Source organism: Panthera onca, chromosome D3 (assembly GCF_046562875.1).
Source record: "Panthera onca isolate mPanOnc1 chromosome D3, mPanOnc1 haplotype 2, whole genome shotgun sequence".
In the NCBI taxonomy this organism is placed as follows: domain Eukaryota; kingdom Metazoa; phylum Chordata; class Mammalia; order Carnivora; family Felidae; genus Panthera; species Panthera onca.
The window spans coordinates 26,358,344-26,384,817 of NC_138350.1; the positions used below are offsets into that span (position 1 = coordinate 26,358,344).

General features: G+C 39.5%; 2 protein-coding genes across 16 annotated transcripts in view; one reads left to right on the forward strand and one right to left on the reverse strand.

The window, feature by feature from the left end:
• The window catches only part of SGSM1 (small G protein signaling modulator 1), a 496,957-nt gene that overhangs the window by 345,759 nt on the left and 124,724 nt on the right, over window positions 1–26,474 (reverse strand). The gene's annotated exons all lie outside the window — the stretch shown is intronic.
• Window positions 1–26,474, forward strand: part of LOC132676937 (ankyrin repeat domain-containing protein 26-like) — a 149,332-nt gene that overhangs the window by 114,004 nt on the left and 8,854 nt on the right. For 7 of the 8 annotated variants that reach the window (XM_081790737.1, XM_081790739.1, XM_081790743.1 and 4 more), the window contains 6 exons: window positions 58–1,014; window positions 2,786–2,932; window positions 6,872–6,942; window positions 7,273–7,366; window positions 25,163–25,453; window positions 25,989–26,206. In XM_081790737.1, the coding sequence (XP_081646863.1) occupies window positions 58–1,014; window positions 2,786–2,932; window positions 6,872–6,942; window positions 7,273–7,366; window positions 25,163–25,453; window positions 25,989–26,206 (1,778 nt within the window). The remainder of the gene's footprint in view (window positions 1–57; window positions 1,015–2,785; window positions 2,933–6,871; window positions 6,943–7,272; window positions 7,367–25,162; window positions 25,454–25,988; window positions 26,207–26,474) is intronic. The other variant, XM_081790744.1, reaches the window with a different exon arrangement.

A 26,474-nucleotide genomic window follows, 5' to 3' on the forward strand; every position in this document is an offset into this window, starting at 1 on the left:
AGCATGATAATGTCATTTTATTGAACGTGATCTGAAAATGTCCTTTGTTTTACTTAGCTTTCTGATAGTCGTGAGAAAATACAAGATCTGTTGCATAAAAACTACATGTTGCAGGATGAAATCGCCATGCTAAGACTGGAAAGAGACACCATAAAAAATCAGAACCAGAGAAAGGAAACGAAATATTGTGAAGACATTGAAAGTATAAAGGAAAAGAATGACAACCTTCAAAAGACCATAAAACAGAATGAGGAAACATTATCAAAAACAATATTCCAATATAGTGGACAGCTTAATGTTCTGACTGCTGAGATTACGATGCTAAAGTCTAAACTGGAGAATGAAAAACAAAATAAAGAGAGCCTGGAAGCAGAAGTTGAATCATACCGTGCTAGACTGGCTACTGCTGTACACGATCATGATCAGAGTCAGACATCAAGAAGAGACCTAGAACTTGCTTTCCAGAGAGCAAGAGATGAATGGTTTCACTTACAGGACAAGATGAATTTTGATGTGTCTAAACTACAAGATAACAATGAAGTTCTTTCTCGGCAACTTTCTCAAGATGAAAGTAAATTCAATGCCCTGGAAATTGAGCTCCGTCACATAAAAGATGCTCTCCGAGAAAAGACTTTACTTTTAGAATGTGTACAAAGGGACCTAAGCCAAACACAATGCCAGAAGATGGAAATTGAACACATGTATCAGAAGGAACAAAGTAAAGTGAATAACTACATTGCAAAGCAGGAATCCTTCGAGGAAAGGTTATCTCAACTACAAAGTGAAAATATGTTGCTTAGACAGCAACTAGATGATGCTCACAACGAAGCTGACAGTAAAGAAAAGCTAGGGATTAATATCCAAGACCCGTTTCAGAATATCCAAAAAAACCTTAAAGCTAAACGTGGAGAACAAGGTCTTATGCTGGGAGAAAGAAATAAAGAGTTAATCGATGAATGTAAACACTTAAAAGAAAGAATGTATAAGTATAAAAATGAGAAAGCAAAATTAAAAGTAAGTATCCAGAAAGATAAAAATTTTTCAGATTTTCAGAAAGAAAACTCAGGTAATATTTGATTATGGCTGACTTGTGAATCTAGTTGAATATTAAAAAAAAAGACTATAAATCAACAAAAAGCATAACTCGTATGCAGCAAATAAAAATTAGACCTAAGAGGTGTTTTGATTTGAGTACAGATACTCTGTCACCTATGAAACTTTAAGAGGTTAAGTTATACACTGTTACTAGTCTTATACTGCTATAATAATATTTTTTTAAGTTTCTTTTGAGAGAGAGTCGGAGAGAGAACATGAGCTGGGGAGGGCAGAGAGAGAGAATGCCAAGGAGGCTCTGCACTGCCAGCGTGGAGCCCGACACAGGACTCTCAAAGTCAGGAGCTGTGAGATTCATGACCTGAGCCGAAATCAAGAGTTGCTTGCTTAATCGAGAAAGCCACCCAGGCATCCCTACAATAATAATTGTAATCTTTGCCACCGCATTTTATTACTGTGGTGAGCTGGTAAATGAAAATGCTGAAAGGTAAAATGAGTATTTTGAAACGTAGATTCAATTAATTGAGTTAACTGGACAGTCACTTCAGATTTCCCAGATGAAATGAAGTGTAGGTGCTCTTTCTGGTAGTACTTTTCCTTTGGTAGCTTTTTATACATTTTAAGTTGGTATGATTTTATTTTTATTCACATAAATTTCAATTTTCAGTCTCAAATCATGTGTTCCTACAACCTCCTAATTCTTTAAAGGTATCTACTTTTCACTAAATCATAATTTGGGACAACTGTGGTGAGTGTCAGGAAAGCCATGTTTGAGTAATCTTCCCACTGCTGTTTATAACTTATTTTAAATATTTTTACAAATAATTTGCTCATTTCAAAGCTCAGTTACTGTCATGTGGGCATAAGTTTGTCCAGTACAAAGAGAATTGTATCTCTCTGTGATTTATTAATTTGGCATTGGATCTCCATTTTCAGACCAAGGAGGGGTTGCAGGATTCTTGCTTAGCAGGAATGGAGTGAGTAGGGGAGAGAGCTGTAGGAGCTGAGGTCAGGGGAGGGGGGTGGAAGCAGGGGCCATTGGAATGACTTTACTTTGGTTCCGAGATAGGAGTCTATTAGAAGGATAAGAGCAGAGGATTGGATATGTGAGGAACTCTGATGGTAACTTAAGCCTGCCATAAAAAAAAGAGAGAAAACCTTTCATAATAAAGAATTTATGACTGCTGTGCCCACTATGTCCCCATTTCTTTTTGAGACTTCCATAGGTTATGAAGCTTTGCAAATTCACCAGTGGAGAATGGATAGTGAGGCTGAATTCATTATCTAAGTGACATCATCCTGACTAGGCAGGGAGATAACACTTTTTGTTCTTTAACTGAATTCAGTGAACAGGAAAGTGTATGTGTCGCTAAAAGAAGGTGAATTGGGGCGCCTGGGTGTCTTGGTCGGCTAGGCGTCCAACTTCGGCTCAGGTCATGATTTCACGGTCCGTGATTTTGAGCCCCACGTCGGGCTCTGTGCTGACGGCTCAGAGCCTGGAGCCTGTTTCAGATTCTGTGTCTTCCTCTCTCTCTGCCCCTCTCCTGTTCATGCTCTGTCTCTCTCTGTCTCAAGAATAAATAAACGTTAAAAAAAATTAAAAAAAAATAAAAGAAGGTGAATTGATGTATGTGGTGATATTTCTCAAAGTACGCATGTTAGAGTTGTCTATTATTAACATAATTTAATAATAAGATGATTTAGAAAATCAGTAACAGAAATGTCTTATTAGGTAGTTGTGAGACAACTTCAACAAGGACTGGCTGATACTCTGAAGAAACAGTCTATGTCAGAGGCTTCCCCCGAGGTTACATCACATCTTCGTCTGGAAGATGAGACACGGGATCTCAAGAAGAAATTAGGTCGAATCAGAAGTCAGGTATGTAGTAAATGTAACCTGTCAACAGTTAACTTATAGCTGGTTAAATAATATAAGGTGTTTTAGGATACTAATTTCCATGGACCGCTTTCTTTTGTATTTTCATTATAATTAATTTATTATGATTTTAGTATCTTTCCAATACATTTATTTCGTAAACTCTGACTTTCATTCTACTATTTGCGTTATACGTTTTTTTCTTATCATACTTAGGAAAGTTGAGGCTTTTGTATCCTTCCTCACAGAAATTGAGAGACTTTTTTCTTTCTTTCCTTAATGTAAAACTTTTTTTACAGTTGATTTATTTATTTTGAGAGAGAAAGAGCGAGAGAGAGTGTGTGCGTGCATGTTAACAGGGGAGGGGCAGAGAGAGGAGAGAGAGAGAGAATCCCAAGCAGGCTCCATGCTGTCAGTGTAGAGCCAAGGTGGGGCTCAGTCTCATGAACCGTGAGATCATGACCTGAGCTGAAAGCAAGAATTGGACGCTTAACTGACGTAGCCACCCAGATGCCCCAAGAGATTTTGTCCCCTGCTAAACAATGTTTTTTAATGATATCTCTATTACCATGATGAGGCAAGCTGGATAAAATCAGAAGAAAATGTTTAATGGAATGTTTCAGATAATTGTCTTAGTTCTCATCTTCACTTTCGGGAAGACTCTGTATTGATTTCAGGATGACTTGTACAGAAAGATCACTTAACAAACCACTTGAACTTAGGCATTTCCTTCATTTTCTTTGCCTTTTAGACATGTTGTCAAAGCATGGAAATATTCAGATCATGTATAGTATGTACGCCCAAAAGCGAGAATTAAGAACATTATCTGTGTCCTGCCATTGGGTTTTTTTAAAGCCTTTTTGAGGTCCAATACACATCCCATAAAAGTCACCCATTTGACACGCACAGTTCACTGTCTCTGTGTACGCTCGTGCAACCATCACTGCCATCACGTAGAATGCTTTCCTCACCCTGAAAGGAAACCCTTACCCGTTGCCCCCAGCCTCAGGCAACCACCAGTCTACTACTTGGCCTCTCACTGGAGTTGCCTCTTGTGAATATTTCATATAAATGGAGTCACACAACGTGTGGTCCCTTGGGACTAGCTAGCTTCACTTAATGTTTTCCGGGTTCATCTGTGTTGGTTACAGCTTATATCAGTGCTTCATTTCTTTTTATTGTCAAACAGTACTCCATTGTGAGCTAAGGCCCTTGTCCATTCATCACTTGATGGACCTTTGGGTTGTGTCCACTTTTTGCCTGTTAATACTGCTGCTTATGAACATTCACGTAGTTCTTGTGTGGACACCTGTTTTTAATGTCTCTGTCATCAGATTTTATCCTCCGAGTTAACTGAGTTGATTTCACCATCTCTCTGCCGTTTACTCATGCTGTCTTTTTAGTTTCTGTTCCTCTTGCCTAAACCTATGTTATTCAGACTTGTCTCACAGTCTCCTTTCCTATGAACTTTCTCTGACTGTTCTAACTCCCATTAGCCTTAACTCTCTTGACACTTGTCATCTAGCCTGCGCAGAACAATTTAGTCCTTTATTCGATGTTGTTTTTATTTTTTTATGACAGGTAATTTCGTCTTCCTAAGTATAAATTTAAGGGATAATAATATTTGATACGTGTGGTACTTATCCTTGTATAAATTGAAAATATTTTAACTTAACAGTTTTTCCGATAAAATTAAGTACTTTATACCGTATCAATAAATTCTTCTTGGAAACATTGGTATAACAAAGCTTTTATTCTAAATGTATGCTAAGAAATGAAATACAAAATTGAGGGGTGCCTGGCTGTCTCCAGTCCTATCAGAGTCTGCCTTTGGCTCAGGTCATGATCTCCACGTTCTTGAGACTGAGCCCTGCATCGGACTCTCTGCTGTCAGCAGAGCCTGCGTTGGATCCATTGTGTCCCTCACGTTCTGCGTCACTCAGACTCGTGCTCTCTATCAAAAAATAAATGTTAAAAAAATGTGTGTATATCTACACACACACACACACACACACTTATATAAGTAAAATTATTAATAAAAGCACTTAATCAAATAGAGGAGAAATGTTCAATCAAATGTTTGGGTTTTTTTTCCCTCTCACTATGAGAAAGCTCTCTAAATTTGTCTTTCTTCCTTACACAGCCAGAACTGGGATTTACAGATTTATAACACTTTACCAACTGCAAAGATCTGGGTACAGCTTTTCTGATATGCTTTTACCACAAAGCCTTAATGTCTTCATCAGAGTACATGTTAAAGCAGCCTAACGTAAACAGTATATACGGACATGAAATGATTGAGGAACTTTAGTTTAGCAAGACTCGATTATTTCTATGTCAGTGGCTTTCCCTTGCCTCTGATGGTCATGTAAAGGATCTACTACTCAGTCAAGGAGGTGCTATTTGTACCTTGGTCTGTGAGCATTGTCCACTGAATGGTATAGAGAGGAAGTAAGTTAAAAGGATTATAAACGGAAAAAGTACTGTTGGCTAGTGGCATTGGCGAAAGTTGTGTGAAGTACTGAGGAGAGATTCTGGGCCTCATGCTCCCCATTTGCTGCCACTTGCGGCGGAATGAAGAATAACTTCAATATAATTTGTATAGGGGAACACTTGTGTTGGCAGGCCACCTGCCTAAACTATCACATTGTATTGGAACGCAAAATACAGCAACAGTAATCATGCTAAATGCAGACACTTAGAGCTGACTATGTGCCACGTACCCTTCTAAGTTGTTCATCTGTTATTTCCTAATTTAATCTTCCCAACATCCCAGTGGGGTAGATACTATTAGTATTTATTTTGAGATCACTTTTTTAAGGGCCTTTGTTTTGAGAGAGAGAAAGACAGAGAGATTGTGGGGAAGGGCATGTGGGGAGAGAGAGAAAAAGGGAGAGAGAGAAAGAGAGAGAGGGAGAGAGAGGGAGAGAGAATCCCAAGCAGGCTCCTCGCTGTCCATGCAGAGCTCAATGTGGGGCTCAATTACATGACCCTGAGATCATGTCCTGAGCTGACATCAAAAGCCAGACACTGAACCGACTGAGCCACTCAGGTGTCCCAGTAGGTGCTATTACTACCTTCATTTTACAGATGCAGAGACTGAGACATGGAAGTTTTAGGTAGTGTGCTCAAGGTCATACAGCTCATAACGAGCAGAACTGGGAATTCAGACCCAGGCATTCTGGCCCCTACTAGGATATTGCTTCTCAAATTCTTCCATGAAATATCTTGTTGTCACTGAAGGCAGCATGTTCAGTTTTATAATCATGAGAATAGCAACGTCAACACCTATGTGAATATATAAAATCATAGTTGATGTGGTGCTTCGAATATGAAAATAGAAATGTTTACCACAAGGTAAATTCCTATATTTCCTCCATTTGACCAATAGACACATTTGTACATTTATCTGATCATATATAATTTAAAAACATTAACAATGTTATGTTTTGTAGGAGAGTAAGGTTAGTAAACTATTCTGTAAGAGTATTGAAACATTTCGTTTTGTCGGCCATAGTCTCTGTGTAGCAGTTCAACTCTCCTGTTATGACCTCAGAGTAGCCATCAATCAGCATGTAGAGGAGAGTGTGGCTGGCTCCAAAAAGATTTTAGTTACAGGGGCACTTGGGCGGCTTAGTTGTTTGTGCATCCTGACTCTTAATTTCCACTCGGGTCATGATCCCAAACCCCACATCATGAGACCGGTCATGAGACCGGTCATGAGACCAAGCCCCACATCAGTCTTCACCCTGAGCTTGCAGCCTGCTTACCATTTTCTCTGTCTCTCCCTCTGCCTCTCTTCTCCACTTCTGCATGCTCTCTCTCTGTCTCTCTCTCAAGTCAAGTCAAGTCAAAAAAAAAAAAAACGTTTAGTTACAGAAACAGGTGATGGTGTTCTACGAGATTTTCAGAAGTTAAAATTATTTTTTTTCTTTATTTTAGTTGCAAGAAGCACAGGAACGACATGCAGAGGCCGTAAGATATGCTGAGGAGATGAAAGATCATATGCAAAAGTATAATTTAAACCTCACAGAAAATAACTTGTTTACTTATAAAGCAGATAAGCAGTGTAGTATGGGAAATGTATTACTTATGCCAGTATATCATTGTTCAGCTGGATACAAATTCCAGCTTTGAGCTATTTTGAAATGCAGAATTGTGGCATCTCATCTCTCAATGTTGCACCTTGTCCACAAAACACAATGAGAAAAATGGCACAATTCCCAAATCTTCCTCTTGACACCATTTTAAGAATTTATGTAATACCCTCATTTGTTCAGAAATTATACGGTGTTGTTTTAAATTTATGTGTGAGCATAATTATCTTAAGATCTGCATTTTAGGCTACAGGTGAAAAATGCCAGGCAAGAAGAAACCATCAAACATCAAGCGGCCCAAATTCAAGATCTTGAGAGCAACGTGATAAAGACAAGTTTGGTAAGTCGATCTCTTAATGTCTATCCTACTGAAAAGGAATCCTTATTTCACTAGTGGTACATAAGAATGTTTTGGGTCATATGAAAAATCTCACAGATCAAAACAGTAGGTTCATATTGTTCCTACTTGCTACTAGTGATGTAATTCTTCTATATAGATGAAGTTGATTGAATTCATAAAGTAATGATATTTATAGTGAGATTTTCATAAAAAAACATTGTGAGAGTCTAAAAAAACCAACATTTTGTATATACCATAGTGAGCATTTGGTTTAGTCCACCTTTGGCTACTGTTAATAATGCTGCTGTGAACGTTGGCATACAGATGTGTGAGTCCCTGGTAATATTTCTCTGCGTGTTTCAAACGTCCCCAATCTTTGAGTGATCATTTCATCTTGAATTCTGACTTCCTCTTGTAATCTCATCCCTTCTGTGAGAGTTTGAGTTGGGTTATTTTAATGATGATTTGTTGTAATTTGTAATTACAAATTTGCAATTTATTCTCTTCATCAACAATGACTAGAGGTCATTACGCAAACGTCCTTCTCAAAGGAATGGACTTTTCTCCTTGTTGGATTTTGTAAAGGAAAAGAAATGCCAGTGAAAAACTAGAAATGGCTGCTCAGTCAGGGCCTTACCTAGAAACATAGGGCTCCTACCATTGCAAGTTCAGAAGCTCTTTTTTTTTTTTTCCATTCACTTGAGTTGATCAGCCTTTCAGAGATTTCACAATTCAATCTCAGAAAAGACTAATGTGCCATTCAGGATTCTAATTTATCGATATGTAGTGAAACCCCAAATGTTTTCCAAGCAGAACAGTTAATGTCATCCCACTCTCACCCTCCTTTGTAGGACTCACATTGTAAATCCTAAGTGGGAGCAATGAGGTAGATACACTGACCAACTCGTTTCTGTCAGTCACAAAAGCTATATAATATACATGCAAGTTTCATTGGACAGCTACACCCGTCAGGGGAACTAGAACATTCTGTTGACTGGTCCTTTTTGTGGCTGAAGAGACATTGAAAATTATTTTCTTTTCTAGACCTCTTATCAATGAGTCACATTGTATTAGGGAACTTCTCATGTGAGTAACATGACACTCTGTTGATCAGTCTTCTATGAATGAGAGTGCCAGGCGTTGTCCTGCTGCTGTGTCCTAAAGAAATCTTTAAGGTCTCTAAAATAAAATTTGTAAGAATATCCGATACTGATGAAGCTTAGTAAAGAATAATGAGGGATTTTCTGTAGATGCCTATAGAAAGGAATTAGGGTTATGGCATGAAATTATCTGCCACTTTAAAGTCTTCCCTGTGAAACAAAAACTTAGATAGCTTTCAGCCAACTCATTCCATAGCTCTCACTTCTCTAGAAGGTCCTTATCTCCTGAATCCCCAAACCAGAGGCTTCCTGGGTTGAGAAACTTTTGGTGGGCGGGGGGCGTTATTCTTTTTGTTGTATCTTTAGTTTCTATTTTTTTTAAATTTGCATCCAAATTAGTTAGCATTTAGTGAAGCTATGATTTCCGGAGTAGATTCCTTAGTGCCCCTTACCCGTTTAGCACATCCCCTCTCCCACAACCCCTCCAGCAACCCTCAGTTTGTTCTCCATATTTATGAGTCTCCTCTGTTTGTCCTCCTCCCTGTTTTTATATTATTTTTGTTTCCCTTCCCTTTTGTTCATCTGTTTTGACTCTGAAAGTCCTCATACGAGGCAAGTCCTATGAATTTTGTCTTTCTCCGACTGAGTAATTTCACTTAGCGTAATCCCTCCAGTTCCATCCACGTAGTTGCAAATGGCAAGATTTCATTCTTTTTGATTGCCGAGTAATACTCCATGGAATCTATATACCACATCTTCTTTTTTTTTAATTTTTGTAATGTTTTATTCATTTTTGAGACAGGGAGAGACAGCATGAACAGGGGAGGGTCAGAGAGAGGGAGACACAGAATCTGAAAAAGGCTCCAGGCTCTGAGCTGTCAGCACAGAGCCCGACGCCGGGCTTGAGCTCACGGACCGCGAGATCATGACCTGAGCCGAAGTTGGCCGCTTAACCGACTGAGCCACCCAGGCGCCCCATACCACATCTTCTTTATCCATTCATCCATCAGTGGACAGTTGGGCTCTTTGCATACTGTGGCTATTGTTGAGAGTGCTGCTATAAACATGGCGGTGCATGTGTCCCTTTGAAACAGCACACCTGTATCCCTTGCATAAATGCCTAGTAGTGCAATTGCTGGGTGGTAGGGTAGGTCTAATTTTGGTTTTTGGAGGAAACTCCATACTGTTTTCCAGAGTGGCTGCACCAGCTTGCATTGCCACCAACAATGGAAAAGAGATCCTCTTCTCTGCATCCTCGCCAACATCTGTTGTTGCCTGAGTTGTTAATGTGAGCCATTCTGACAGACGCAAGGTGGTATCTCAGTGTGGTTTTGATTTGTATGACCATCTGGATGTCTTCTTTCGAGCAGTGTCTATTCATGTCTTTTGCCTGTTACTTCACTGGATTACTTGTGTTTCGGGTGTTGAGTTTGAGAAATTCTTTGTAGATTTTGGATACTAACCCTTTATCTGATATGTCATTTGCAAATACCTTCTCCCATTCTGTCGGTTGCCTTTTCGTTTTGGTGATTGTTTCCTTCGCTGTGCAGAAGCTTTTTATTTTGATGAGGTCCCCCTAGTTCATTTGTGCCTTTGTTTCCCTTGCCTCCGGAGACGTTTTGAATAAGAAGCTGCTGCAGGCAAGATCTAAGAGGGTTTTGCCTGCTTTCTCCTCGAGGATTTTGATGGCTTCCTGTCTTCCATTGAGGTCTTTCATCCATTTTGAGGTTATTTTCTGTGTAATGAACAACTTTTTATGTGAACATGTTTTGATTTCTCTTGGGTATATACCTATAAATACAGTTGCTGGTTCATATGGTAACTCTGTTAAATAAACCTTTTTTGTTTGTTTGTTTTTGTTTTGTTTTTTCAACCTTTTGAGGAGGGGCAGGCACCTGGGTAGCTCAGCCGGTTGAGTGGCCAGCTCTTGATTTCAGCTCATGTCATGATCTCAGGGTTGTGGAATCGAGCCCTACATTGGGCTCTGCCCTGAGCCTGGCGCCTGCTTGGGATTCTCTCCCTCCCTCTCCTCTGTCCCTCTACCCCACTTGTGCACTCTCTCTCAAATATGTTTAGAAAAATTGTTTTTCTAGTTTAACCTTTTGAGGAACTGCCAGACTGTTTCCAAAGTGGCAGCAACATTACATTTTCATCAGCAGTTTTTGAGAGTTCCCGTTTTCCTGGTTCTTGCCAATGTTTGTCATTATCTGTTGCTTTTATGATAGCAATTCTAGTGGGTATGAAATGGCATCTTGTGGTTTTTGGTTTGCATTTTCTTATAACTAATGATGTTGAACATGTCTCTTTTATTTTTGAGAGAGACAGTGTGAGCAGGGGAGGGACAGAGAGAGAGGGAGACACAGAATCTGAAACAGGCTCCAGGCTGCGAGCTGTCAGCACAGAGCCCGATGCGGGGCTCGAACCCACGAACAGTGAGATCATGACCTGAGCCCAAGTCAGAAGCTTAACTGACTGAGCCACCCAGGCACCCCGAACATCTCCCTTTGAACGTGATTATTATCCATTTCTATATCATCTTGAAAGAACTAATCTATTCTTTTGCCCGTTTTTATATTGGATTGTCTTTTCATTATTGGAAGAGTTATTTAAATAGCCTACATACCAATCCCTTAGCAGATATGGGATTGTCAGGTATTTTCTCCTATTTAGTCACTTGCCTTTTCACTTTCTTGATGGTGATATTTGAAGCATAGAAGTTTTTAATTTTGATGAAGTAAACTTAATCCGCTTTTGTCTTTTGGTGTCATGTCTAAGAAATCATTGCCAAATCCAGTCACAAACATATACACGTCAGCTTTTGTCTAAGAATTTTATCATTTTAGCTCTTAGATTTTAAGTTAATTTTGTATATATGCTATGGGGTAGAGGTCTGATTTTATTACTTTGCATGTGGATATCCATTTGTCCCAGTACCATTTGTTACAATTGTTACAATACTGTAACTATTCTCATTCCATTTAATTGTCTGGCACCCTTGTGGTAAATCAGTTCACTGTAACGTGAGAGTTTATTTTTAGATTCTCAATGTTAATACATTGGTCTATATGTCTGTCCTTATGCCAGTACCGTATCAAATTTTATGAAAACTTTTTCCTAGTTATCTTGCAAATTACCAGTCACTTATGTAATAATAAAAAGTCAATGTAGTAGAACTTAACTTTGCTCCTATAGAGATTTTTGCTTCCTGAAGGACCCTTTCGCCAGCCTATGCCTTGCTGACCCCATGACTCGATGTGAAGTCAGGCTCAAAAAGTGAAAATGCTCTTTCTTTAGTGTGTTCAGACTTTATTTATTTAATTATTTATTTATTTACTTATTTATTTTTATATTTTTATTTTATTTGTTTTATTGTTTTTTAGAGCATACACAAGCAGGATGTGGGTGTGTGTGTGGGAGAGAGAGAGAGAGAGAGAGAAGAGAGAAGAGAGATAATTTTTAGCAGGTTTCACACTTAGTGTGAAGGCTGACAGGAGTCTTGATCCCATGACCCTGGGATCATGACCTGAGAGGTTGAGGCTCAACTGACTGAGCCACCCATGTTCCCTGCCTGTGCCAACTTTTAGTCTCTCAGTCAGTGCTGCCAACTTTCATTTCCATCAAATCTTGGCCATAGGATGTCTTGACTCAGTCTACCGTTTACTTCATTATACTTTATTCTCTCATTATAATGCATAGACTCACCCATACTTTTCACCATCTAGGAAGGAAAAGATTAACTCTGGGCTATTCCTCTTTCCTGTTAAGCAATCTTGCTAATCCATCATCTTGCAATTCACAATGAGATCCTCTTCTGACCTGGTTCTTGTGTGTAACACTGGTGTTAATCCTATTCTTGGCACAGATCCTACATTCTTGGAAAACACAGTAGCCTGTATGGCTTTCTTTCACTTAAATAGAAAGATATGCATAGCTATGCGTTATAGCTCAGCGTATAATTAATGGAATATACATTACATCATTCAAATAATTCAGCTGTACAAAGTGAGGTAGTATTATGTTGATTTATCAGAGACAAATAGTAGATTGGTAATTTGAATGACAAAAAATTTTTGAAGCCAACTTGTATGATATGGAGAAGCATTGTGGGACAACACAAAGATGAAATGGTCTTACCTCCCCCCACAGACAAGGTTGGAGTAAGGTAAAGGAGAATGTGCAGTTAATTGAAGTAGTGCTAAAGGACAGTACATTTGTTGTGCTACTGAGAAGATGAAAAATGATTTCATAACATTCTCTTTATTTCCTCACTGAGGGAAGGAGAATGAAGATTGAGTATTCAATGGATTAAAAAATACTCAAAGCTGCCTATTCCCTTTAATTGAAATCAGATCAAAGGCCCAATTTTGGTTATCAGATTGACTCTTTCTAGTTTTTCAACTATTGTGCTTCAAATCATATGTCTCTGTGCTTCTACCTTCACTTGAGGGGAAATTCTAAACAGGCATTCCTGCCTCCTTGTAAGAATTGTTGTAAGTGAAGGGAATCTTAGGAAACTATCTTAGACACAGGAAGATGGCAGAGGAGTAGGAGGACTCTAGGCTTGCCTCATCCCACGAATACAACTAGATAACAATCAGCTCACCCTAAATACCCCAGAAATCGACCTGAAGACTGACAGAACAAACTCCACAACAAAAGGGAGAGAAAAGGCCACATCAAAGAAGGTCCTTGATGCAGAAATGTCATCTAGAAGAGAAACCGATCCTGGCTGCTGCAGAGGGGAGGGAGTCGAGGTTGTGGATAAGGGTGAGAGAGAGAGGAACGCACAGGGGAACGCACAAAGAGAACATTTCCCCATACCCACTGGCTTGGAAAACAAGAGGGACTGAATTGCGTGAGTTCTTGCCACCAGTAGCGCTTAAAGTCTGGAGTTTTAAAGGGCATCCGGTTTAGCTGGGATAGAGCCCTGAGGTACTGCACTGCTCTTGGGCAGAGGGCAGGCAAACAACGTGGGAGCATACAGCATGGATACAGTGATCTGAAGAGTGCCTGGGGCACACAGTGGGGAGATTATTTGCTCTTCTCAGAGCACGTCCCTCAGAGGCAAAGTTCAGAGAGACCTGTCTGTAGGAACAAAGCCGCTGGCTGGCACCATCTCCTTCTCCTGCCCCTCACCACAAACATAAAGCCACCTGCAGGAAGCAGTGCATTGCTAACACTGGCTACCTAACTTGCTTACACCAAGCACCACCCCCTTGCCCTCTGGTGGAACTACCCTTCTCAATCACTCTTGCTTGAGTTGCAGCACAGCAGACCCCTCCCCCAAAAGACCAGGACAAACACCTGCCCACACTACATCTCCCAACCAGAGAGTTTCCCTTGGCCTCAGTTCCAGTAGAGGTGGTGACAGGTCTCATTTCCTAAGCAGACCAGAGCACACCTAGTTAAAACTCACTACATTCAGGCCAGGGACCAAACACTCACCAGACCAGGCAAGGAGAGCCTCTGCAGACGACTGGCCTGAAGGATAGCATAGCCAGAACACAACAGCAGGACACATGCAGCACACACTGGTGACACTCCCTGAAGTGCTAGACCCTAGGCATTACATGACGTCTTTTTCCTCAGTCCATTACTTTCGGGAGCAGGTGACATAACTGGCTTCTTTAAGACACAGAAGCTGTCAGATACTTAGACAAAATGAAAAGACAGAGGCATTTATCCAAATGAAAGAACAGGATAAGGCCATGGCCAGACACCGAAATGGGACAGATGTAAATAACACGCCTAATGGAGAATTTAAAACCATGATCATAAGGATATTCAGTGGACTTGAGAAAAGAATGGAAGACATCAGTGAGACCCTTACCACAGACATAAAAGAGTTCAAGGATCAGAGATGAAGAGTGCAGTAAAATGAACAGCAAGCTGGAAGAAGCAGAGGAGCAAATTAATGACCTAGAAGACAAAGTAATGGAAAACAATGAAGCTGAAGAAGACAAAGAAGAATTATCCAATGAAGAGTAGACTTAAGGAACTCGGTGTCTCCGTCAAATGTAAAAACATTCATATGATAGGAGTCCCAGAAGAAGAAGACAGAGAGAAGGGGACAGATAATTGATTTGAAGAGAAAATAACTGAAAAATTCCCTAATGTGGAGAAGAAAACAGACATTGAGATCTAGGAGACACAGAGAACTTCCATCAAAATCAACACCCAAGACATGTTGTAATTAAATTTGCAAAATATACTGCTAACATCTTTTTTTTTAGTGTTTTGTTATTTGTCTTGTTTTGTTTTTGCTTTTGATAATTCTGTGACAGAACGCAGACACAAGCAGGGGAGGGGCAGAGAGAGAGAGAGAGAGAGAGAGAGAGAGAGAGAGAGAGAGAGAGGATCCCAAGCACTCTCTCTGTGCTGTCAGTGCAGAGCCCACTGGAGGCTTGAACCCAGGAACTGCGTGGTCACGACTTGAGCTAAGATCAAGTCATGCTTAACCGACTGAGCCACGCAGGCGCCCCACTGCTACAAATCTTAAAAGCAGCAAAACAAGTCATTAACTTCCAAGGAGAAACCCACAAGGCTAGCAGGAGATTTTTCAATAGAAACTTTGCAAGGCATAAGGAAAAGGCATGATATATTCAAAGTGCTGAATGAGAAAAATCTGCAGCCAAATATACTCTAGCCAGTAAGGCTATCATTCATAATAGAAGGAGAGATAAAGAACTTCTCAGACAAACAAAAATGGAAGGAGTTTGTGACCACTAAATCAGCCTGTAAGAAATATTATCGGGAACTCTGAGTGGAAAGGAGAGATCAAAAGTGACAGTATAAAGGCAGAAAATGTAAAAGCAGTAAAAATGTATATTTCTGTAAAAAAATCAGTCAAGGAATGCCCCCAAAAAGGATGTACAATATAATAGCTTATCTAAACCATGGGGAGGATAAAGAAAATGAGTTCTAACTTCATTGACCATCAACTTAATATAGACTGCTACACGCAGAGGAGGTGATATACAAATTAATGCTTATCATATACCAATACCCACTAATAAACATGCAAAGAATAAAGAGAAAAAAATCCAAATATATCATTAAAGCAAATTAGAAAGACATCAAAGAGAGAAAAACAATAAAGGATTTGAGAAAATCTCCAGAAACAAACACAAAACAAGTAGTAAAATGACAATAAATAGATACCTGTCAATAATTATTTTATATATAAATGCAATAAACACTCCAACCAAAAGACCTAGGGTGACAGCATGGATTAAAAAACACGACCCATCTGTATGCTGCCTATAAAAACCTCATTTTAGACATAAAGACACCTGCAGATTAAAAGTGAGGGGATGCTTGCACTGTTGGTGGTAATGCAAACTGGTGCAGCCGCTCTGGAAAACAGTGCGGAGGTTCCTCAAAACAACTGAAAATAGAACTACCCTATGACCCCTCAATAGCACTACTGGGAATTTATGCAAAGGATACAGGAGTGGTGATTCATAGGGGCACGTGTACTCCAATGTCTAAAGCAGTGCTTTCAACAACAGCCAGATTGTGGAAAGAACCTAAATGCCCATCAACTGATGAGTGGGTAAGGAGATGTGGTTTATATATACACTGGAATACTACCTGGCAAGGAGAAAGGGTGAAATCGTGCTATCTGTTGCAATGTGGATGGAACTGGAAGGTATTATGCTACATGAAATAAGTCACAGAATGACAGATATCATAAGTTTTCGCTCATATGTGGAACTTGAGAAACTTAACAGAAGACCGTGGGGGAAGGGAAGGGGAAAAGTAGTTACAAACAGAGAAGGAGAGGGGCAAACCATAGGAGACTCTTGAATGCAGAGAACAAATAGAGGGTTGATGGGGGGAGCGGTGGGTGAGAAAGGAAAGTGGGTGGTGGGCATTGAGGAGGGCACTTGTTGGGATGAGCCCTGGGTGTTGTCTATAAGTGATGAACCACAGGAATCTACCCCCAAAACCAAGAGCACACGGTACACCCTGTATGTTAGCCAAGTTGACAATAAATTCTATTCAAAAAAAATGGAAACGAGGGGATGGAGAAAAATTTATCACGTTAAAAGAAAAAGAAGCGATACTTTTGTTAGACAAAAGAGTCCTTAAAACAAACATTGTGGGGCACCTGGGTGCCTCAGTCATTTGAGCGACCGACTAGGTCTTGGCTCAGATCATGATCTTATGGCTGGTGGCTTTGAGCCCCATGTTGGGCTCCAGGCTGACAGCATGGAGGCTGCTTGAAATTTTCTCCCCCCCTTTCAATGTCCCTCCCCAACTCTGTCTCTCTCAAAATAAATAAACTTAACCAAAAACAAAGACTGTAGCAAGAGCCAAAGAATGCTACTATATCATAATAATTCCAATAGGAAGATCTAACAATTGTAAATATTTATGCACCCACCCACTATATCATAATAATTCCAATAGGAAGATCTAACAATTGTAAATATTTATGCACCCACCATGAGAGCACTCAAGTACATAAAACAATAACCAACATAAAAGAACTAATTGATAATAATACAGTACTAGGGTAATTTAACACCCCATTTACATCAATAGATCTTAGTTAAAAAAATCACCAAAAAATACATCTTAACAGAAAATCACCAAAGAAAGAGTGGCTTTGAGCCATACAGAGAAAGACAGATACCATATGTGTTCACTCTTTTGTGGATCCTGAGAAGCTTAACAGGAACCCATGGGGGAGGGGAAGGAAAAAAAAAAGAGGTTAGAGTGGGAGAGAGCCAAAGCATAAAACACTCTTAAAAACTGAGAACAAACTGAGGGCTGATGGGGGGTGGGAGGGAGCGGAGGGTGGGTGATGGGTATTGAGGAGGGCACCTGTTGGGATGGGCACTGGGTGTTGTATGGAAGCAAATGTGACAATAAATTTCATATATTAAAAAAAAAAAAGAAAGAAAGAATGGCTTTGAATGGCAGAGAGGACCAGATTGGATTTAAGAGATATTTTCAGAACGTTCCATCCTAAAACAGAATACACGTTGTTTTCAAGTGTACATGGAATATTCTCAAGAATGGATCACAAACAAAAAACAGGCCTTAATTATTAAAAAACAATACAGGCAGGTTAAATAACGTGCTACTACACTGGAATGGGTTAAGCAGGAAATACAAGAAGAAATTTTAAAAAATACATGTATACAAATGGAAATGAGAAAACAATGGTCTGAAACCTTTGAGATGCTGCAAAAGTAGTCCTAAGAGGGAAGTACAAAGCAATATAAGCCTACTTCAAGAAGCAAGAAAAATTTCAAACAACCTAACCTTACACCTAAAGGAGCTAGAAAAAGAACGACAAATGAAGCCTGAAGCCAGCAGAAGAAAGCAAGTAATAATGATCAGAGCAGGGGGCCCTTGGGTGGCTTCACTGGTTAAGTGTCTGACTCTCGATTTTGGCTCAGGTCATGATCCCACAGTAGTGAGATCGAGCCCCGTGTTAGGCTCTCTGCTGGCAGCATGGAACCTGTCTGGGATTCTCTCTCTCTCTCTCTCTCTCTCTCTCTCTCTCTCTGCCCATCCCCCACTCATGTATGGTCTCTCTCAAAATAAAATTAAAAAAAGAGATTAAAGCAGAAATGAATGATAGACAAACAAAAAACAGATAAAACTAGAACAGATCAATGAAACCTAGAGCTGGTTCTTTGTGAAAATTAATAAAACTGATAAGGCGTTAGCCAGAGTAATCAACAAGAAAATAGAAAAGACCAAAATAAATAAAACCACAAATGTGAGAGTAGAAATAAGAACCAACACCACAGAGATACAAACATTTATGAGAGAATATTGTGAAAAACTGTATGCCAACAAATTGGACAACTTAGAAGAAATGAATAAATTCCTAGAAACATATAACTTACCAAACTAAAACAAGAAGAAATAGAAATTTGAAAAAAAAAAAACATCAATAACCAGCAAGGAAACTGTATCAGGAATCAAAAAACTCTCAACAAACACAAGTCTAGGACCAGATGACTTCAGATGTAAATTTTAACATGTAAAGAAGAGCTAATACCAAAAAAGAAAGAAAGAAAGAAAGAAAGAAAGAAAGAAAGAAAGAAAGAAAGAAAGAAAGAAAAAAGAAAAAGTTTAACCTGTCCTTTTCAAATTGTTCCAGAAAAACATAAAAGGAAGGGAAATTTCCAAATTCATTCTATGCCAGCTTTACCCTGATACCAAAACCAGATAAAGACACCGCAAAGAGAATTACAGGCCAGCATCTCTGCTGGACATGCAAAAATCTTCAAGAAAATAAGCAAACTGAATCCAACAATACATTAAAAAATCATTCACCAGGGGCAAGGGCAGCTGGGTGGCTTAGTCAGGTAAGCATCCAACTTCAGCTCAGGTTACGATCTCATGGTCCGTCGGTTTGAGCCCAGTTTCAGGCTCTGTTGACAGCTTGGACCCTGGAGCCTATTTCAGATTCTGTGTTTCCATCTCTCTCTGTCCCTCCCCTGCTTGTGCTTTTTCTCAAAAATAAATAAACATTAAAAAAAATCATTCAGTGTAACCAAATGGGATTTATCCCTGGTTTGCAGGGGTGGTTCAATATTTGCAAATCAATGAATGTGATACCTCATATTAATTTTCAAAAAAAGCATAAAATCATATCATTGCAATAGATGCAGAAAAATAATTTGACAAACTATAACCAACTATAACATCCATTCATGATGGATGTTTTTTTTTTCATTTTATTTATTTTTATTTTATTTTATTTTTTTTCAATATATGAAATTTATTGTCAAAATGGTTTCCATACAACACCCCGTGCTCATCCCAAAAGGTGCTCTCCCCAATACCCATCACCCACCCTCCCCTCCCTCCCACCCCCCCTCAACCCTCAGTTTGTTCTCAGTTTTTAACAGTCTCTCATGCTTTGGCTCTCTCCCCCTCTAACCTCTTTTTTTTTTCCCTTCCCCTCCCCCATGGGTTTCTGTCAAGTTTCTCAGGATCCACATAAGAGTGAAAACATATGGTATCTGTCTTTCTCTGTATGGCTTATTTCACTTAGCATCACACTCTCCAGTTCCATCCACGTTGCCACGAAGGGCCATATTTCATTCTTTCTCATTGCCCTGTAGTACTCCATTGTGTATATAAACCACAATTTCTTTATCCATTCATCAGTTGATGGACATTTAGGCTCTTTCCATAATTTGGCTATTGTTGAGAGTGCTGCTATAAACATCGGGGTACAAGTGCCCCTATGCATCAGTACTCCTGTATCCCTTGGGGAAATTCCTAGCAGTGCTATTGCTGGGTCATAGGGTAGGTCTATTTTTAATTTTCTGAGGAACCTCCACAGTGTTTTCCAGAGTGGCTGCACCAATTTGCCTTCCCACCAACAGTGCAAGAGGGTTCCCGTTTCTCCACATCCTCGCCAGCATCTATAGTCTCCTGATTTGTTCATTTTGGCCACTCTGACTGGTGTGAGGTGATATCTGAGTGTGGTTTTGATTTGTATTTCCCTGATAAGGAGTGACGTTGAGCATCTTTTCATGTGCCTGTTGGCCATCCGGATGTCTTCTTTAGAGAAGTGTCTATTCATGTTTTCTGCCCATTTCTTCACTGGGTTATTTGTTTTTCGGGTGTGGAGTTTGGTGAGCTCTTTATAGATTTTGGATACTAGCCCTTTGTCCGGTATGTCATTTGCAAACATCTTTTCCCATTCCGTTGGTTGCCTTTTAGTTTTGTTGGTTGTTTCCTTTGCTGTGCAGAACTTTTTATCTTCATAAGGTCCCGGTAATTCATTTTTGCTTTTAATTCCCTTGCCTTTGGGGATGTGTCGAGTAAGAGATTGCTACGGCTGAGGTCAGAGAGGTCTTTTCCTGCTTTCTCCTCTAGGGTTTGGATGCTTTCCTGTCTCACATTCAGGTCCTTTATCCATTTTGAGTTTATTTTTGTGAATGGTGTGAGAAAGTGGTCTAGTTTCAACCTTCTGCATGTTGCTGTCCAGTTCTCCCAGCACCATTTGTTAAAGAGACTGTCTTTTTTCCATTGGATATTCTTTCCTGCTTTGTCAAAGATTAGTTGGCCATACGTTTGTGGGTCTAGTTCTGGGGTTTCTATTCTATTCCATTGATCTATGTGTCTGTTTTTGTGCCAATACCATGCTGTCTTGATGATGACAGCTTTGTAGTAGAGGCTAAAGTCTGGGATTGTGATGCCTCCTGCTTTGGTCCTCTTCTTCAAAATTACTTTGGCTATTTGGGGCCTTTTGTGGTTCCATATGAATTTTAGGATTGCTTGTTCTAGTTTCGAGAAGAAGGCTGGTGCAATTTTGATTGGGATTGCATTGAATGTGTAGATAGCTTTGGGTAGTATTGACATTTTGACAATATTTATTCTTCCAATCCATGAGCAGGAATGTCTTTCCATTTCTTTATATCTTCTTCAATTACCTTCATAAGGTTTCTATAGTTTTCAGCATACAGATCTTTTACATCGTTGGTTAGATTTATTCCTAGATATTTTATGCTTCTTGGTGCAATTGTGAATGGGATCAGTTTCTTTATTTGTCTTTCTGTTGCTTCATTGTTAGTGTATAAGAATGCAACTGATTTACGTACATTGATTTTGTATCCTGCAACTCTGCTAAATTCATGTATCAGTTCTAGCAGACTTTTGGTGGAGTCCATCGGATTTTCCATGTATAATATCATGTCATCTGCAAAAAGTGAAAGCTTGACTTCATCTTTGCCAATTTTGATGCCTTCGATTTCCTTTTGTTGTCTGATTGCTGATGCTAGAACTTCCAACACTATGTTAAACAACAGCGGTGAGAGTGGGCATCCCTGTCGTGTTCCTGATCTCAGGGAAAAAGCTCTCAGTTTTTCCCCATTGAGGATGATGTTAGCTGTGGGCTTTTCATAAACGGCTTTTATGATCTTTAAGTATGTTCCCACTATCCCGACTTTCTCAAGGGTTTTTATTGAGAAAGGTGCTGAATTTTGTCAAAGGCCTTTTCTGCATCGATTGACAGGACCATATGGTCATGATGGATGTTTTGAATAGCAGCACACCTCAACAAAGTAGGCTTAGAGGAACCATACCTCGACATAATAAAGGCCATATATGGAAAATGAACAGCTAATATGATCCTAACTGGGGAAAAACTGAGAGAAAAACTTCTTAGATCTTGCTTCTAGTTATCTGCTTCTTCTCATTAGCACTGTTGGTTGTTAATAAATTAATCTTAACATTTATTACATCCTACTTTAATGGAGACCAACTTCTCCTATACAAGTTTATGTGTCTTATCTCTTTTTTTTCATCCACTGTTCCATTTATCATTTTTGTTTCTTTCTTAACAAACTCCCCTAAGGTTAGATTTCTTTTGTTCACAAATCTGTTAGGAAAAGTGTGCCAGGACAGCTAGTGTCTGCCCCGCTCAGCTTCAGGTGGGGCAACTGAAAGATTTGGGGCTGGATCCATTTGAAGACTTGTTCACTAACTTCTGGTTGTTGATGCTGGCTGTTGCCTGGGACTGCAGTTCAGGAGGCAGCAGAAGCACTTAAACTGACACACCTAGACCCTCTTTGTGGCCTAGACTTCCTCACTAGATGGGGAGCTAGATTCCAAGTAAGCAGCCTGAGATACAGAGCAAGGCAGAAGCTGTATCGCCTTTTGTCACCTAGGCTTGGAATACACACAGCATCATAGTCACATATTCTGTTCATTAGGAGCAAGTCACTAAGGTTGTACCATGGTCTTTTTTTTATGGAATTAATATTTGAAACCTATGGACACCTTTAAAAAGCAGTATAATTTACCCACTGGCCACAAATGTTTGTATTCCTCCCACCTGAAAAATACATTCACTCCCCTCCCCCTCCAATACCTCCTGCAAGTTTCAGTTATCATGGCATCAGGTTCAAGGCTTGAGTCCAAGATCTTACCATCTTAATCAGGTGCAGTGGGGATAAGCTGCCTGGGTTATGGTATCTAAAGTATAGCCCCTTGAGTGCAAGTGTTCTCAATATGAGGACTTGAGAACAAAAGAGACAGTTATTTACCACTCACAAATGCAACATTCTGGTCAACTGCTGAAGACTCTCCCATTCAGAAAAAGAAGATGGGAAGCACCCTAGTCCATAAGAGTTTTGAAATATAGCCTGATGCATGCTGTCAGTTCTTAAGCTAGGACTTAGTCCTAACCACGGGAATACTTTCTCCATGTCTCTTCCCTTTCTTTACTCTTTGAGCTCTTGGTTCCTTCCTTTTCATAAGGAATGACCTGTATTTGCAGCTGTTTTTTCTTCCTGCTTCCTCCCTGTGGGACTTCTAAGACCCAAAGGCCTCTTTTCATTTTGCACGATTTGGTCTCTTTTAGTCCAAGCTAGCAAATAGTATGTTTGCTACTATAAATCTCTTACCTTTTTTTAGTTTTCTGTAATTATTACTGGATTTCATGCCGTGTTTTAGCAAAGCGACCCTCCCAAGTCCTTTTGAGATCAGCTTTGCGCTTCAGGTTTCCTGTGAAGCTCTTATATGACGATGCCTTTAAAATTCGTCTACTCTTGGGGCTCCTGGCTGGCTCAGTTGGTAGAGCATGTGACACTTGATCTCTGGGTGCTCAGTTTAAGCCCCATGTCGGGTGTGGAACCTACTTTAAAAAAAAAAAATCTTATACTCTTAAGATCCCTAAAGAAATTGGAGGCATACCTTAAATCTTTCTGTTTTCCTGGTAGCACCCTGGATTTTCTCGTAACCCAAAAGCCATTTCTTCATGTCAGCATTATTTGATAGTTCCACATGTAGAGAGGCTGTAAATGAGAAACAGATACTTGAACCCACTAAGTCCTGGTTCCTTTCAGTTGCATAGTCTTTCTTTAGTTTCTCTTTCCTATCTGTTTACTCTCAGGTATTTTGTAGCATAACTTCCCTTTCCTCCAGTGTCATTTTCTTCACTTGCTTAGAAACCCTTGCTGTCAGCCTCTTCACAGGCCATCAGGCTTCCACTAAGAGTCTCGTGGAGGCCCTTTTTGGGTCTCATTCTTATGCTTTTCTACATCTTTCCATGTTCCACCTACCTCCTGGTTCAAAGGAAGTTTAGTTTTAGGTTTTTTGAATAGCAGCACACCATTTTTAGTATCAGTATCTGTGGTAGTAATTTACTGCTGCATAATAAGCCACCTCAAAGCCTAGTAGTTCAAAACATCATTTATCTTGTTCACCAATCTTTAGTTTAGGCAAAGCAGAGTAGGGCAACTCATTTCTTCTTCGTTTGGCATCAGCTGGCATAACTGGAAGCTGGAGACTAGAATCATCTAAAGGCTTGTTCATGCACGTGTTTGGCTGTTGAAGCTGGCCTTTGGCTAGGACGTTGGCTAGTCTCAGCTGGAGTATCTACATGAAGACTCACTAGGTAGCCTGGGATTCCTCAAAACGTGGTGGCTGGGTTCTAAGGGTGAGCTTCCCTAGAGAAAGAAAGTGAGATGGAAGCTGTATCACATTTTCCAAGCTGGCCTTAAAAATCACAGCAGTGGGGCGCCTGGGTGGCTCAGTCGGTTAAGCGGCCGACTTCGGCTCAGGTCACGATCTCGCGGTCCATGAGTTCGAGCCCCGCGTCGGGCTCTGGGCTGATGGCTCAGAGCCTGGAGCCTGCTTCCGATTCTGTGTCTCCCTCTCTCTCTGCCCCTCCCCCGTTCATGCTCTGTCTCTCTCTGTCTCAAAAATAAATAAAACGTTAAAAATCACAGCAGTTCTGCATATTCTGCTCACTAGAAACCAGTTACTGAAGCCAGCATATATTTAAGGGGCAGGATTTTCACAGAAGTATCAACAAATTTATAAAACGACCACATCCACTCACCTTGTCTTACCAATCATATATAATGGATGGAAGACCTTCCCAACTCAGCATCACTGAAACTCCAGCCAGTTTTGTTGTTGTTGTGGTTGTTGTTGTTGTTGTTGTTGTTGTTTAGTATGATCTCTTATTTCCTAGAAAGTAACAAAGGATTACAAGATAACAGTATTGAATTAATTTTGTTTTTGTCTCAAAAAAATATGTGGATTATCCAATTAAAGTTTTATACTGGGAGATGTGATTTCTTAACCTGGAGAATTATTTCTCCCGGGAACGCAGTTCAAATTAGCATTAAAACATTTGCAGCTCCGAAAAAGGCCGTGGCATTAGAAACATTACTTGTAGATTCATGAATTAGAGTCTTATTTTCAGAGTCTTATCTTGGGACGTATTTTTGAACTCGGGCATACATAAGTCAATATGATATTGCTAAAACTTCTTTAAAAATTATGGAGTGTTAAGATCGGGGAAGGGCTAAGAGACTTTCTCCTAAGAGGGGACTTATTTTATGAAAGAAAGATATGAAAGAATGATAGAAAAATAAAAGTATAGAATCAAGTGCAAATGTTGTGTAGTAAAGACAATGATAGCAAAGATCTATTTCAGTAACACCTGATGGCTTTAACTTTGCTCTTGATTTTCTGAGTTGTTTAAGGGTCCACATTCTAAGACAGGGAACATTTTATTGCAAATGAGTTTATTTAACATTTTGAGTGCCTGGTTGGTTCAGTTACCCTTGATGTTGAGATTGTGAGTTCAAGCCTCACACTGGGCTTAGAGGTTACTTAAAATCTGAAAAAAAATTTGATAGTAGTTTTGGGTTAGAGTCTTTTCACTCCACTTCCAAACTATAGTGTTTTATTCATGCAGGCTGATGTCCTTACAACACAACTGGAAACTACATCTTCAAAATGTCTACACCTGGATGCAAAAAATCAAATTCTTCAACAAGAGTTATTATCAATGAAAGCTTTCGAAGAAGAACGTGAAAAACTAGAGAGCGATAACAAGAAGTTACAACAAGAAGTAGTAAAATTGAAACAATTTATGGAAATGAATATGGTAGAGCACAGTCAAGTGGAACAGTATAAACGGGAGATTGAAGAAAGAGCACGACTGGACATAGTAGAAAAATTACACGAAGTCAACCTGTTTTTACAGGTTAATTGATTCATCTGTAATGTGCTTTCATTCATTTCACTGCAAATTCCATTTTGGATAGATGTGTTGTATGGGTTTCCTCTACTTGCTTTATGGTAATTTGTAGACTTCTGGAGGCATTTGTTCGTCCCTTGAACGAGTTCAGTTTTCATCATTGTTCCTACTAAATCGAGAGGATAAGAAAAAATGATGACTTAAACAACTAGTCTCACTATTAAGAGGAAAAGAAAAATTATGATTTAAAAATTGCACTGTACTTGGATTATTCTTAAGGTTATTGTCGACTTTAAAAATTTTGTCATTGATTCTATTATTTGAATTATCAGATTGCGTGAATACTAATACAAGAATGATTGAACTTTAATTTTATAAATCATATTTAATTCAGTTGACATTGATGATAAATATTTTACACTTGAGCTTTTTTTTCATTTAAAATTGCTCTCTGAATCATTGACTCAGAACTAAAGGAAACAGGTATAATTAATTATTCAGATTATAGCTATTTTAAAACTATCCCGTTAATTTGCTTTAGGCACAAGCAGCAGCTCAAGAAAACTTGGACCAGTTAAGAGAAAATGCTCATGCTTCAACGAGAAGTCAAATGGAACTTAGAATTAAAGATCTGGAATCTCAGGTCTCTACAATGAAGACGTCTCAAGAAGAATCTACTAAAACAGAGTTGGAAACCTACAGGCAACTCTACCTAGAAGAATTAAAAGTTAGAAAGTCCTTGAGAAATAAGCTGAACAGGTAAGCCAAAACAGAATCATAGACAAGAAATTTAGCTTATTAATTTGCCTCTAAAGCATAATTTCTGTGGAGCCAAGATCATGAGATGAGTAGGAAGTGAAAGCCAACTAGATCGTGTAATTTTGGAAAATGATGTTTCTAAGTGAACTTACCTTTGAAATGTTAGTCCAGGACAGTTTGCATCCCTCCTCTTCTTTTTGGTTCTTTTTGGTTTTACAGGACCTCTTCCCCCACCCACCGCCCCCCCCCCCGCACCCCCCGCCCTGTA